General features: G+C 33.7%; 2 protein-coding genes across 4 annotated transcripts; one reads left to right on the forward strand and one right to left on the reverse strand.

Annotated features, from left to right (window-relative positions):
* LOC109329720 (SWI/SNF-related matrix-associated actin-dependent regulator of chromatin subfamily A-like protein 1) lies at positions 3,173–12,303 on the forward strand. 3 transcript variants are annotated; one of them, XM_019563478.1, is made up of 26 exons: positions 3,173–3,416; positions 3,450–3,490; positions 3,746–3,812; positions 3,928–4,016; positions 4,156–4,211; positions 4,317–4,392; positions 4,557–4,623; positions 4,731–4,797; positions 4,950–5,016; positions 5,470–5,553; positions 5,637–5,678; positions 5,836–5,991; positions 6,723–6,800; positions 7,845–7,913; positions 8,011–8,076; positions 8,177–8,305; positions 8,756–8,812; positions 9,340–9,429; positions 9,568–9,633; positions 10,437–10,505; positions 10,579–10,683; positions 10,782–10,907; positions 11,299–11,357; positions 11,455–11,491; positions 11,638–11,809; positions 11,957–12,303. In XM_019563478.1, the coding sequence occupies exons 1-25, from the start codon at positions 3,296–3,298 to the stop codon at positions 11,788–11,790; spliced, it is 2,037 nt and encodes a 678-aa protein (XP_019419023.1). In that variant the 5' UTR covers positions 3,173–3,295; the 3' UTR covers positions 11,791–11,809; positions 11,957–12,303. The 3 variants fall into 3 exon arrangements, with proteins under 3 accessions (XP_019419023.1, XP_019419021.1, XP_019419020.1); XM_019563476.1 differs by having other exon boundaries at positions 3,173–3,490; positions 11,638–11,810; positions 11,964–12,303; XM_019563475.1 differs by having other exon boundaries at positions 3,173–3,490.
* On the reverse strand, positions 12,857–14,819 carry LOC109329723. The gene is made up of 2 exons (XM_019563483.1): positions 14,408–14,819; positions 12,857–13,743 (listed from the first exon to the last, which is right to left on the reverse strand). The coding sequence occupies exons 1-2, from the start codon at positions 14,738–14,740 to the stop codon at positions 12,994–12,996; spliced, it is 1,083 nt and encodes a 360-aa protein (XP_019419028.1). The 5' UTR covers positions 14,741–14,819; the 3' UTR covers positions 12,857–12,993.

Here is a 15,340-nt window from a genome sequence, read left to right on the forward strand (position 1 = left end):
AAGTCAAATAAAATATAAATCAAATATGCGTTATAATACATACAACTTTGCAAATCTTATGATTATTTTTAAGAAAATAGAGGGGGAAAAATCAATTATGTAATCACAATAAAATCAAATCAAGGACATAGTTTTTCAATAATTTTAATAAAAATAAGACTATTATTATATTAATTTCAAATTGTGACTCATTATATTTTATAGTATTCAATTTATATACAATTTCTTGATTTTATAATTGATTTTATGTGTACATGTAGCTTGAAATATACTAATAATATTTCAAATCTTTGTATATTAGTTTTACTACTATTGTTCTATCTTATTTTTTATAAGGAATGATTTGATGAGCTATTATGATGTGATAATATATTTCTCCGAATATTAATTTCATTAATATTGACATATTGTTTCTTAGAAATCTTCTTCTCCTTTCTAGTAACAGTCAACCAATTTCCATACATGTGAGTGAGTTTGAGAGTAGAAGATGATAGATTTGTTAAATAAAATATGTGAAATTTATATGATGAAGTTATATGTACCACAAATGAAGAAAAAATTGAAATAATATAAAAATAAAAGTTGATCACAATTTGAGTTATATCATACTTATGAGTTGGTTTTAAAAGTTGAAGATGATAAATTTGTTGATCACAATTTGACAAAATAATATAAAGTATATCAACCGATTGCCAACACCGACTTCCAACAGAAACATAAATTAAAAGAATAGTTGTAAGTGAATTTGAGAGTTGAAGATGATAAATATGTTGAGAAAGGAAGAGACACCCTAAGGAACCTAAGGAAACTGCAACCAAACAATTGTGAGAAAAACTACACAACATTTTGTCTATCCTTTATTATTTATTTAATGAGTCAGTATGTTTATATTTTTAAACAAATAGTAAGAGATAGTTTTAATCGTGTGTGTAAGGTTGTATAGTAAGAGATGATGAGCTTTTGGAGGGGAAACTTTACATGAGGTATTGACATGTGTCCCTAAGAATAAAACTTTGCATAAGGTATTGACATGTGTCACTATGAGTTTTTTTTGTTACATATTTATTATTTACCATACTTATGAGTTGGTTTTAAAAGTTGAAGATGATAAATTTGTTGATCACAATTTGACAAAATAATATAAAGTATATCAACTGACTGCCAACAGAAACATAAATTAAAAGAAGAGACGCCCTAAGGAAACTGCAACCAAAACAATTGTGATAAAAACTATACAACATTTTATATCTCCTTTATTATTTATTTAATGAGTCATTATGTTTATATTTTTAAACAAATAGTAAAAGATAGTTTTAATCATGTGTGTAAGGTTGTATAGTATGAGATGATGAGCTTTTGGAGGGGAAACTTTGCATGAGGTATTAACATGTGTCCCTAAGAAGCAAACTTTGTATAAAGTATGGACATGTGTCCCTATAGGAGTTTTTTTTGTTATATAGTAAATAGATAGATGAATGTTTGTGATCCTAATGAAGTGACCAATGTTTATCAAAGTCAACACTAAAGTGAAGTTTTAAATTCCTAGGCCTCAATTGGGCCGGCCCGTTAAAGCCTGAAATTTCATAAGGCTTGGATACCATATTAAGTACTTTTTAGTAGATCCAATCTTTTTAACTTGGATCGGCTGAGCTATTTTAAAACTGGGTTTGGGTCAGGCTACCCAGGTGGGTTTGGGCTACCCGTTTATTATTATTAAATGCTATTTTGTTTAGCATATTAAAGATCTTTTAATTATTTTATAAGTTTTAGCTTTGCACAACACAATAAGTATATGCTGTATAATACCCTCCATCTCCAACAAGTATTGTGTTGTATAATCGCCAAAGTCTTTTCCACATTACCTCAATGGGAGGACACCTTCCTTTCATGCAAGAAATGATAAAATTGAGGAACCAATTTGTATAAAAACTCAACCAAGACATCTCCACTCCCCTGCACCTTTCCAATGTTAATGGTTATCTTAAAAGTAGACCATAGTTTCGTGGAAATGAGAAAACACTTGTGGTTTGATGCATCAATGATAATATTTGTAGGTATCTTTGTAGTTTATTATATTTATAGTTAATTGTGTTACTCAAACATAATACATTAAATCTATGGTTTTGATTGAATTATGCATAACAAGTGTGTTAAAAAAATTTATGCATTATTATCAAATGATATTTTTTTCTAAAAAATATTAAATATTAAATAATTATTTTTAATATTATGTGGGTCAGCCCGCCATAACCCACAATCCGCTTAGATCACGTTTGGACTACAATTTGTTATCTATAAATTGTACTCGGGTGTTTTTGCCTAGTCTAGTTTAGCTTGAACTGTAAGCAGGCTAACCCGAACCCGTCCGGGTAATCCATTTTGACAGGTCTACCTCAAAGTAACAAACGTTTAAAAATATTAGAGACCCATGTCATAACCAAGTGTGAGAATTGCTAAAATAAAATTAGTATTGGTATAGGGTTGTAGATCAATATTTTTTTTTCTTTCACTGGAGTAGTTTTTAAGGTAGTTTGTTATTAAGAATTTTAAAAAGATGTGATAATGTACAATTAATTAAAAAACAACACCATATGAGATTGTGGTAGAATTAGGATATGATATATGCTTAATAAGCACATATGATACTAAAAGTATGAAAATGTTTTAAGATATTATTATTTTTAGTTTACGCTTATGCTGATTCATCATACATATAATTGATTGCTTAAATAAATATCTTCTAAATTCCTTTGTTTTTTAGAGTACAATTTTGAGCACATTAACATAAATCTTATGCAAATTAATGAAAACAATATATAAATCTATTCTTTCTTAGATATTTATCAATCAATTATCTAGCAAATATATTGGTCTAAATGAATAAAATCGAATTGAATTTTGTTATATGTGTCTCTTGTTAACTCATGATCAATTATCCTCTCTGGACTTTGTAGCCCACAAATCTAAAGAAATGAATGGGGTGAGCCATATAAGACTATACTCCATAACACCATAGTATTCAAAATGAATTAAACATTGAATTGGGCCCAACTAGGAACCATATAAGAAGCACGGGAATAGTATCGTTAATACCCACACCCACCAATGCAATTTTCAAACGTAACTTCGAAATTGAAAAAACAAAACAAAGAAGACACAACACATAAAATAACAAGTACTAAATCAATGAATGAAAAAAGTGGTTTTGATTTTTGAGCAACAGAGAGGGAAGAACACAAATACAATGTGTTTGTAACCTTTGTGAAGAATCATAAGTGTTGTTGTTTATTTAAGAATGGAAGTAGAAGATGAGTGGGATTTAAGCACAGAAGAACTCGATTCTCTCGAAAGAGACGCTTTTCAAAAAATTGCTCAATTACGCCATTCCCAATCTCAATCTCAACCTTCTCCTTCTCTTTCTTCTCAACCCCTTTCTACACCTTCTCCTACTACATACCCAAACCCTTTCCCAGATTCACGTCCTCAAAAGGTAAAAACTTTCAACCTCTTTCATTCATTTCCTTTATTTATACCCTTAATTTTGTCTTTTACACTTGACATGAATTCATGTAGTTTTTTTGGTTGAAAATATTTACTAATAACATGTTATTGTTTTATCAGTTAAGTGTCATGATGTGTTGCCTTAACATTACAATGTAGAATAATCACTAGCTCTTTTTTTTATTACCAATAATGACGAGTATTGTAAACTAGCTTTGTTTACTGTCTTTGTATTGCTATCAAGGTTGAAAAATTGTCTCAAGGTTCTAGAGCATTACCCACGTCATCTAAATCAAAAGGGTCAAGCCAAGGTGTGTATTTTTTCTCAATTGCTTCTTATTATGATGTTTAGCTGGAATTTGGTTATGGTTTTCGAGGTATTGAGTCGGTATTTATTTGCTTTTATTTTGCTTCATGTGTAAGCAGATGTACCTTCAAAAGAATTGCCAAAGCTATCGGTCAAATTTTTTCTTCATTCAAGTGGAAGTGTTGCAGCAAAATTTCAATATGAGCAGGTTTTGTTTGTTAACTAGTTGCAGACTTTGAATTTGATTCAATTTTGACTCTTCTATCGATATGGTGTTATCTCTGCCCATATTGGAATATTCTGTGTGGAGATCTTAAGTTCATGCTATAGTCTTTCTTTCGATCCAGGTAGTAGTTGCTGCTTTTCGCAAAATCTCTAGAGCTTCATGGAATGCAAAAGAAAGGTATGTTTCTCTCCCAGTCTCCCTTTTCTCCGAGTGTATGTGCACATTCTAGTTTTCTAGATTTACTATTGCAGCATTAGCCTTATGAAAACTTTGCATATGAAGGTTATGGATGTTCCCTCTATCTTCTTTGTCAGAAGCAGAAAAGATACTTGGAGAAATACCTGGATATAATGTTCAGGTAGTAGCAGTAGCATCTCTATTTTTTCACTTTTTTTGTCAGAAGCAGAAAGATGCATGCTAGATGTTTGTTCTTTAAATTTCAGGTTTTTTGTCTAATATTATTTTGCTCCTTAATTTCTTTGTTTTAGTTTTCTTATTACATTTATTTAAATTATTTAACAGGTAGAGAACATTGATCCCTTAGCACACCGGGCCATTACTGCTGCATCTGCTGTTCCAGATCTTCGAGGTATATGCTCCATGTGTTTTTTGTTCTCTCATATATGCATACACTTACATACAGTTTTTTAGCCTAATAATTCTAAAGTTGCAATTTTTGGTTATCTTTACAAAAAGATCGATATGACAAGATCCCTAGCTATGTCGAAACAAAGCTTTTGCCATTTCAGCGAGACGGTGTAAGGTATATAGTGGCTGACCTAATTTATACCCAATAGACTGTTCTCATATGATATATATTGGGTTATTTATTTTGTTATATCTTCCATATCTCCCCTCCCTTTAATTTGCTCTTTCATTATGCGTTGGTGTTAGTTATTAATTATTATTTTTCAGGTTTATATTGCAGCATGGAGGACGTGCTCTTTTAGCAGATGAAATGGGATTAGGGAAAACTTTGCAGGTAATTCATTGTCTAATTTGTTTTTACACATTAATTGTGTCACCCATTCTCGTTGGTGTTTTGTTTCTTGATGTGCATATTATTGTGTTTGCTAATTATTTTGTCATTGTAAAATCTAGTTGATTATCTTCTTTACTTACGTCAATCTTCTACAAATATAAAATGAGTATCTTAGTATCTTCAATGTTAAATTGTATTTGATACTAAAACTGTCTTTGTAACAGTTTAAGTTAATTAACTACAGCATGAAAGAATAACATCTCAATCTAGTAGCATCACCATCAATGTGGTGTATAAAATTCACCTACCCACAGCAAAGCTTTTCTATACCGTCTTTCCTCACCTTTTCTCTTTCCCCCCTCCCCCTTGGGGAAACAAAGCGACGAATATTTATTATGTGGGTGTTCCATATGACACAAGTGTTGCATGTGCAACTTTTCCTGGCTTTTGCAGGCTATTGCCGTAGCTGCATGCGTTCAAGACTCATGGCCTGTTCTCATAATTGCACCATCTTCTTTGCGCTTGCAATGGGCTTCTGTAAGGGTTGTGTTTTTACATTTTTCATTATTTAGTGGAAAACATTTGGGAAATATGTACTTATGTATTTGTTTTGATATTAGATGATTCAACAATGGCTGAATATTCCTTCATCCGATATACTCGTATGTTATCCACAATCCTTTTATAAAACTTTCTTTATTGTTTATTCCCTTTTGGTTTGTGAAAGAAAACCTTATATGTATTCTTTTAGTTTTCCTTCTAGCAAAATATGTTTTTTATTGTATGAACACTCTTATGCTAACTAGTTATCTTGAGTAGGTTGTCTTGTCTCAAAGTGGTGGATCAAATAGAGGAGGCTTCAATATAGTATCTTCAAGTGGCAAAAGTAGAATTCACCTGACTGGACTGTTCAACATTATCTCATATGATTTGGTGCTAAAGCTACAGAATATGCTTATAGCATCAGACTTTAAGGTTAGAGTCGTTCATTTATATAACTTTTCTGACTTTCATTGTGTTTACTAAGTCCTGACCTTAACAATGTGTCAATGCATGTATGTTTACATTTTTATCTTTCATGAGGTAGAGTGAGTCTGGTGAATAGAGTAAGTAATTCATACACACACACACACATATATATACTGTGATTAAACTGTTGGACACATGAGATTCGATAAAATGCTTCTCGTTTATAAATTGTAAGGTTCAATATAATCAAAAGTGCACCATGTTGAGCTGTTAAAAGGGATGTTCATTGTAAATGAGTTGTGAAAATGACGTACGTTGGTGAAAGCTATGAAGAAGATGCAATATTTGCTATCTCTCCCACCATCTTTTAGGTTTGATGAAGCAATTAACTTACTCACTGATCATTAGATGAAAATGACTTCATGTGGATTTTGGAGTATCTAGGAATGGCATCTACTATGATCCAAAAGTGAAAATTAAGACAGATTAATTTTGTATTTTGGTTTTCATGGTGTTCTTTTCCCATCCAGTATAATTTTAAAAAATGAAAATGTATTGAGCAAATGAGCAATTAAGAACACTTGTTTTATCATTTTATTTATTGCTTATTTTTTATCTTTCATGAGGTAGAGCTTTTCTTGGAGCAATGACTAGGTATATATTTCTTGTAGGTTTGGTAAATATCATTCCAATTATTGTTGATAAATCACACTCTTAGTTATGAACAATTTTTTTAGGTTGTGATTGCAGATGAATCACACTTTCTAAAAAATGCTCAGGCTAAAAGGACTACTGCTTCTCTTCCGGTTATAAAGGTATTCTCTCTTGAAAACAACAATTATATGCTTGCTTCTGATTTACTTTTGAAGTTCATGTCTTATAAGGCTATATAAGCGTAGAACAGTGTTGCCCATGGCGGATGGCGGCTGCCAAAATTCAGCCATGAAGGCGTTGCGGACGGCGTTGCGGGCAAATGGCGGACGTCATCATGGCGGTTGAAAAAATAAATAAAATACAATAACGAGATGAGAAGACTAGATAAAAAAATAAAAAAAGTATTTTTCTGTTTAAAAATTATTCTACAAAAATAATTTTTCTGTTAAAAAAAAAAAAACAGATAAAGAGATGAGAAGACTAGATAAAGGAAAAAAAAACTTAAAAAACCTATGAATGGTGGTGGTGGTGGTAGTGGTGGTGGAGGCAGCGGTGGTGGCAGCGGCGGCGGCAGTGGAACAGTGGAGGAGGAAGATGAGGAAGGTGAGGAAGTTTTGAGAGAGGGAGGGTTTTAATTTTAGAAATAGAAATATTAGGGTTTTAGTTCTAAAAAACATGGACTGGGCCCAAAAAAACACATTTGGGCCCAATTTTTTTAAAAAAACTGCCCAGAAACATGAATATCCGCCATTCCCGCCATGGCTCCGCCACCGCCATACCGCCATGGCGGCTTTTTTTGACAAAAGGCGGACACGGCCATATGGCGGATTTTTCCAAATGGCTAATGGCGGTAGCCTAAAAACCGCCACCGCCATCCGCCATGGCGCCGCCATGGCCGCCATTGGGCAACACTGGCGTAGAAAACACTTGAGAACAAAGACTAGAGATAGAATTAAAATGATTTACAAACAAAAAAGAGAAGGAATTCAAATCTCTAGCATGTATAGAAGTATGTGTAAAGGGTCTAGTACTCTGAATCATTTTTCCTCATCCCCCAAGAAAGTCTGGTGTCATGTGAAACATTTTGTTCAGATTTTTTTTAACTTCATTATTGAGTTGCTGTAGAGTCTGCTAGCTCCAGAACCTCTATTTAATTCTCTCATGTTTTCTTCTACTTGAAAACTAATAGTGTGAAATAATTTCAGAAAGCTAAATATGCAATTTTGCTTAGTGGAACTCCTGCTTTATCTCGACCAATTGAATTATTCAAGCAGGTAACCTCTTTATGTCTATTTATGTGTAATACTTTATTAATGTTTGACATTGTTGGAGACCACATTTTGTTAATTTGTTTGAAATTGTGATCAATAGTTGGAAGCCTTGTATCCTGATGTATACAAGAATGTTCATGAATATGGTAACCGATATTGCAAGGGTGTAAGTCATCTCTACTTTGTTACATATAAGATTCTTTTAATTACCTAGTTTTCCTTTTTTATTAATGGATAAGAATTTCATTAGTACACATATTTTCCAGGGAGTCTTCGGTGTTTTTCAAGGTGCAAGTAACCATGATGAATTGCACAATTTGATGAAGGCAACAGTAATGATTCGTAGGCTTAAAAAGGATGTTCTTTCTGAACTTCCTGTGAAGCGCAGACAACAAGTGTGTACACTTATTGGCATTTTCTCTTTGCAATATGTTTACGTTGGGCACATTTTTGTCAGTGTTTCTTTCAATCTACGATGGTAGAAAAGTTGGAGTAACTCCTATTGTAGAAAAGATGGTAGGATCGTGCCTTAGGTGATTTGGATATGTGTAAAGGAAACTGGTAGAAGCCTCGTAAGGAGAGTATATCAAATGGATGTTAGTTCAATTCCTAGAGGAAGGAGGCCAAGAAAAACCATATGTGAAATGATTAAGAAGGATTTAGAGATCAATGCTTTGTTAGTGAACATGATTTATGATAGAGCATTTTTGCGTTATTAGATCCATGTAGCTGACCCCATTTAGTAGGATTTAAAGCTTGGTTGTTGTTTGTTTCAATCTAAGAATGTGCATGGCATGTTGGTGGAACTTGGGAATTAAATATTGTGCTTTGTAATTGATTCTCAGGTTTTCCTAGACTTGGCTGACAAGGACATGAAGCAAATTAATGCTTTATTTCTTGAGGTAATTCAACATATTCATTGTATTGTTTTAGACAAGGATAACTTCATTCAAATTATTTTAAGTTATTACTCGAGCTAGTTATGGAATGTTGCTGCTATGACAATATTCTTTTAACTTATTTTAAGACATACAGCATTACTCTGAGATACATTATATAAGATTGTTGAATTTCAAACAAGTAAACTGACTTCCTTTGTTTGGAGTATTTGATGGTTATTCATAATTTAATATCTTTTATTTAGCTGTTATTAAATTAATTTTACTCTGTCTCCAGGTAAGATTGAAAATTTATTTATTTTTTACTTCTCAAATTGGTTAGCAATTTTTATCCAACATAGTGATTGGAGCTTCGTCTACTGGGTCACAATTTTTTACAGTGATGATAAGTTTCCTACCAAAATTAAGTCATTTTACTTTGAAGTTGTAATATTTGTAGATTGAATTTGCATATTTAGTTGGAGGTGGTAAAAGCCAACCAATAAAGTTTTCCTTAATAAATTGCCAAAAGTGTTGATTTTGTTTTGCAGCTGGAGATGGTAAAAGCCAAAATTAAGGCATCTAAATCAAAAGACGAAGCTGAATCACTTAAGTTCACTCAAAAGCATCTTATTAACAAGGTATGGGTAGAAGCTCTGTATAGAATCTTGTGTTGCACAAAACTGTTTGGAATTATTACTATTCCCTATAATTAGAATAGGTTTATTGCAACAACTTTTCATGCTTCCCTGTATAAATCCAAATTTATTTGAATCCAGATATATACTGATTCTGCAGAGGCCAAGATTCCATCTGTTCTTGATTATGTTGGAACTGTGATTGAGGTACTCCTCTGCTCCACCTCTTTAAAAGAATTGAAGATTAATATTTTCAAGTTTCAACTGCTGCTACTGTATTGTATGTACTGGATCGGCAAGATTGTTTTCAACTTTCTCACCCATATCAGATTTAGGGGTGTGCTTGCAACTTTGCATGTATTCATGTTTATTAATAATCTAATACTATTCGGTGAGTTTAATTTTGGTTAAATTTGTCTCTTTGTTGCTTTCTTTGCAAAAGATGCCCCTTAATGCTAACTATGAGTTGAACGGATGGACTGAGCACTAGTGAAATTTCTTTTAGTTTTATTAGTGGACTATCCTCTACTTCCAAAGAATGAAATAAAAATCAGAGTGCCCTATCCACTTATTTCATAGTTAACCTTGATTGTCCAAGAAGATATAAGATATCATTGTATTGTATCTCCTTAAGTTCGATGCCTAACTTCATTATAAGTGCATGTGAAAGTTGGAAACTTGTGATGATAAAGCTTCTATGAGACAAAAAATAGAGGGCTTTTACATGGTTAATTTGAATTCCAGAGTGAGTACTAAAGGTTGCTTCCCTCAATTTTATTTTTATACCATTTATTTTTGGGGTCTCAAATATAATGCTGCTGAAAATGGCATTTTATATACTCACTAAAGCTATTGGTGTCATGTAATGGCCAAATTAGTGACAGAACCAAACAAATTAGTATAGTAAACCACATCTTCAATTTTGTCATGTGTCTTTTTTGCTATTTTATCTTATGGGCTTTTGACCATCATCACGTGCAGCAATGCTAAATATGTCATGATTGTTGCAGGCAGGTTGCAAGTTTCTTATATTTGCACACCATCAACCAATGATAGATTCGATACATGAGTTTCTTCTTGTAAGTCAACTTAAATTTTACTCATCTTATCATAGAATGATAAACTCTAAAACGAAATATTGAAAATTTGCAGAAGAAAAAAGTGGGTTGCATAAGGATTGATGGTGGTACACCTGCTGCATCAAGGCAACAATTGGTGACAGAGTTCCAGGAAAAGGATTCCATAAAGGCAGCAGTGGTATTGTATTTTCCTTCATGTAATTACTTTTATGTTTTCTCTAGTGTAAAATATGATTAATTTTGAGATAATAATTTCGTGTCCACGTGTTTTTCCAGTTATCTATTAAAGCAGGAGGAGTTGGGTTAACTTTAACTGCTGCAAGCACTGTCATCTTTGCAGAACTGTCCTGGACTCCAGGTGACCTTATTCAGGCTGAAGATCGTGCTCATAGAATTGGCCAGGTACTCTTAACTTTTGGTGTTGTAATAGAAAGGTAAAAAGAGAACTAAAATACCAATGTAGTTCAATAATCAGCAATACTAATACAAAGAGTACTAGCACGATTGCATCTAGAAATTAGGATAATTATATCAGTAATGGAAATATCTAAGGTTATTAAGAGGATGGGCCTCGGTGTAACAGTGGGGATGCTATCTTGTGACCTGGAGTTTACTGGTTCAAATATTGGAAATAGTCGCTCTTCTTGTTGAGATAAGGTTGTGCACATCTATCATTCCCTGACACCACTAGGTGGGAGCCCCATGCATCGGGCCACTCCTTTTATTTGATTTTTGTAATTGCAAACAACAACCTATGCTACAATGATTCTTTGACTTACTAGTTCTGTTGTAGGTGTCTTCTGTAAATATATACTACTTGCTGGCCAATGACACAGTTGATGACATCATATGGTAAATTGTGTTTTTCTGCAGTTCTTTTAATCTTTATGGTTGGTATTGCCTACATGTATTGGATGTATTGATAATCTTCTAATTTTTAACTTACTAGGGATGTAGTGCAAAGCAAACTGGAAAACTTGGGACAGGTACACCTCTTCTTTATCTTGGGAACGCTCATATGCAAAATGAATGTTCATCTACCTTGTATGGAAGATTTTTACTGAAGTAGTTTTTAATTGTATGGATTGATGTTTTTATGAAGTATTCTGAATCTTAGTTATTGACAAATCAGATGTTAGATGGGCATGAGAACACCTTAGAGGTCTCAACAAATCAACCAGAGAATAGCTCTGCAAAGCAAAAAACTCTGGACGAGTTTGTTAGAAGGTGTGATGGCAGGGATGAATTGGAAAATCAGTCCAACCCCAAACGTTCTCGGCCCTGACCCCTGACTTCTGAAAAATTGTAAGTAAATTCATTCCTGCCCTGCACGTTCAAGCCTAACCGCTGCCGGTGTAATTGGGATTGGGTCTTGAAATGTTGACTATGTTGATCTCTACTTGGAGAACATGTGTGCTGCAGCTATATGTTTATTATCCTCTGGGGTTTTAAATGCAGGTGCTCAAGTGGGAGAACAATTGCATGTTGGCACTGTATTTTTCATGCCACGAGAAGGGCTTTTGCAAGTGGATGGCTTCTGAAAAATGTAATACTAAACTATGTTGCTGGTGCTGAGGTGATCTGGCTTCTGAAATATGTATGAGGTGAAAATGGTGATGAAGTCAACCAATAGATTTTAGGTTTTCTCTACAAGCTGTCCCCTCCTCACTTTGTTCCCAATTGTTTTTTGTGGGACTTGTATAAATGACATTATCATATGAATGAAACCTGCAAATTGCTTCACTCAGTACAAAGTTTAGTATTGCTATCAGAAATTAAGTCCTGGCATGCTATTTAATTTGGTAGTTCTTTTGGGAAGAAACTAAAATACATAGTATTGTTTTTTACAAATACAATCATTTTCTGAGAGGAGAATTGGCTGGAAAAGAAAGCTCTCCCGGGTGAAAACAGTTGAATATTGCAAATTTTACCTCTTAAAATAATATTTTTCATTTCTATTCAAGCAAATTTGGTTATACCAAATAATGATATTAACCACATTATTATTGACAACTTGCAGTTAATCATTTATAATTTTTGGTACTATGAAAGATATCCCTCATTCTATCTATGAGCAAAGAACTAATCCTTTATAGTTTGAACTAATTAGATCAGCTACCTATTATTTATAACTGTGTGAAAATATTGCAAGTAAACTAATCCAAGCAAAATGACTCAAGTGGGGATTTGACACCAATAGGAAGGAAAATCAAGAGAATTGATAGTGCAATGCACTCTACTAAGAGCGTAGAGTACTAGAAACAAAATAACACCACGAGGACAAATTTGGTTGTAAACATAGCAAACTTGATCGAGTTGTTTAACAAATCCAAGAAAAAAACAAATATAAGTTCAACTAAAACTTAGTCATTGTAGTATTTTTACGTGAATAATTTCATAAATTTGGTAATGGTAGTTCCAACATACTAGTGGCTACATATATACAATTAAAAATAGCATTTTAGCCATGTTTATCATGTGCTCAACATCAAGTACTTGCGGCAGCCATATCCATACCCTCCTGATTATCCCCAAAAAATCTAGCCACTATAGTATCCACATCCTTTAATCCAACCCCAATGCAGAGAGGGTTGGCTGGAATTTGAACAGAATCATTAAGTCCCTTAGCTAGGTCATCATCAACAGCATTCTGAACTCTCACATTAGGAGCAGTTTTGCACTTGCCCATGCACTTACATCCAACAACAGCACCACCTTCAATACCCACCACCTTCTCAAATTGTTGTAACAATGCAGCACCTCCTAATTTTTTGCATTTGTTACCCATGCAGACCTCAATCCTCTTCTGTGATGCAGTAGTGAACACACCAGTACTCTCATTTTTAAAGCTAGGGCTAGTGCTGCTAATGCAGGTATCATTTCTAGAGCACAATTCAATTGCGCGATGATTATAATGTGAAGTAGCATCCTGTTGAAGGCTCTCTACAACAGTTGTATGAGGCAGTGAGAGCTGTGGGTAGAGCATAGTAGGCTGCATTTCATTCACCGGCGCAGTAGCAACACGAGCTCTCAACATGTCCATGTCAACCACCTTATCACACTCACTGTCACTTGATTCAGATGAGGAAGATGAAGATTCACAATCAGGAATGGTATTCATCTTAGCGGCTTTCAATTTTTTCTTCTTCTCCTTCTTCTCTTGTTTCATCTTTTTCTTCATTTCCTTCTCCTCTGCCCTTGCTTGTTCCAGCTGTTTCATCAATATTTCAGCAGCATCCTGTATTTAGTAAAAGAACAAAATAATTCTCACTACGATGTTTGTACCCAAAAGAACAAGCTTGAATTTTATTTTATTTATTTTGTTTTGTAGACAATAGGGTGAAACTCGGCAAACAATAACGTTCGATTCCCGGAAATAGTCTCTTCGCTTGCGAGGATAAGGCTGACATCTACTTCCACCATACCCCACGAGTTCAAGTTATTTGGATCATGTTAACTAGTGGTGTTGGTCAAGAAATCCAAACAGAATAAAAATAAATTTTTTCCGCTATTGGAATGCAAGCATGGAAATTCCTTTTTCCACCAACCACCCATTCAAACAATCTAGTCTAGGCACACAAGAAATACACAAAAATTGCCTACCAGTGTTAATCGAAACTGCTTTTCAATTTCGATTGAAAATATTAACGTATTTTACTTTACAAATAATCACACACAAGAGCGTGGTCTAATGTACCCAACAAGTATTAAATCTAGAAATCAAAACCCTAAATTAAGCTAGTATACATATCATCAACAAGTATTAAATCTAGAAATCAAAACCCTAGATTAAGCTATTATATACATATCATCAAATAATCTACGAAGTAGATAGTAAATAAATTATCATTACCCTATTAATTTTAATTAATATAATCCATCAGAAAACAAAAAAAACGTACCGAATTGAGATTTCCCTGAAGATCATCCACAAGAGCACGCTTCTGAGGATCCAAATCAAAACCCAATTGAGAGAACATGGATAAGTCTTTAGACAAACCCTTCAGCAATTTCAATTTCTTCTTAACGGTGAGAACGGAAGTTCCCTTATCCTTGCCACCAGATCTGATAGTCGAGTAATACTTGAGATGCCCTTGGTCACAGAAACCAGAAGAACCCATCATCACCCTTCTTCTGGCCCCCACCGGAACAACCCTCGCGCCGCCGTGGTGAGAACGTGAAAGGGAGGAAGGGAAGGTGGTTACTTGACGGAGAACGGTGCCGGAGAGTTCCATCGAAGACGTTGACGCTGAAAACTCTCTTATCAGAAATCGGAAACTGAAAATTGAAAATTTTGATAATGCTTCTTTCTATTTTGGAAATCCTGTTATTATTGTTTTTTAGGAGTTACGTGGCGATATTTGATTGGGTTTTGGTGACGTGGTATCTGATTTTTCCTTGACTCTGGTCGCGCGTGTTTGTTTATAGTTGCACACGCTTTATCTTCTCATAACATACGAATATGATTGATATTGGCCGTTCGATGAGTTTTGGTGCATCGTGCGGTTTAAAGAAAGGCAAGTGGCGACAGGTGGAGTGACGTGTTAAGGGTACTTGTTGACGTGGCACAGCTCGATGGTACACGTGTAAGAAGGCACGTTTTGGAGGGAAAGGGAAATTGGGTGGCGGATAGAAAGATTGATTACAATATGATGTGATAAAATAGTCAAATTATATTTTTATGCCTTGATTAATTACATGAATTTTACAATGTATTTTTTTATAAAAAATTACTATTCACATAAAATTATAGGTAAATATTTAAAATAATAGGATTTAAATTTTAAAATAAATACAAAAAATGAAGCACCATAAATTAACAGACACATAAATTA

The sequence above is a fragment of the Lupinus angustifolius genome, chromosome LG16 (assembly GCF_001865875.1).
Source record: "Lupinus angustifolius cultivar Tanjil chromosome LG16, LupAngTanjil_v1.0, whole genome shotgun sequence".
Classification (NCBI taxonomy): Eukaryota; Viridiplantae; Streptophyta; class Magnoliopsida; order Fabales; family Fabaceae; genus Lupinus; species Lupinus angustifolius.

Coding starts and splice junctions, on each gene's coding strand:
- LOC109329723 (XM_019563483.1), bottom strand. CDS start 14,740: ATGGAACTCTCCGGCACCGTTCTCCGTCAAGTAACCACCTTCCCTTCC. Junction 13,744..14,407: donor TTCAGGGAAATCTCAATTCG/GTACGTTTTTTT, acceptor TACTAAATACAG/GATGCTGCTGAAATATTGAT.
- LOC109329720 (XM_019563476.1), top strand. CDS start 3,296: ATGGAAGTAGAAGATGAGTGGGATTTAAGCACAGAAGAACTCGATTCT. Junction 3,813..3,927: donor ATCAAAAGGGTCAAGCCAAG/GTGTGTATTTTT, acceptor ATGTGTAAGCAG/ATGTACCTTCAAAAGAATTG. Junction 4,624..4,730: donor TGCTGTTCCAGATCTTCGAG/GTATATGCTCCA, acceptor CTTTACAAAAAG/ATCGATATGACAAGATCCCT.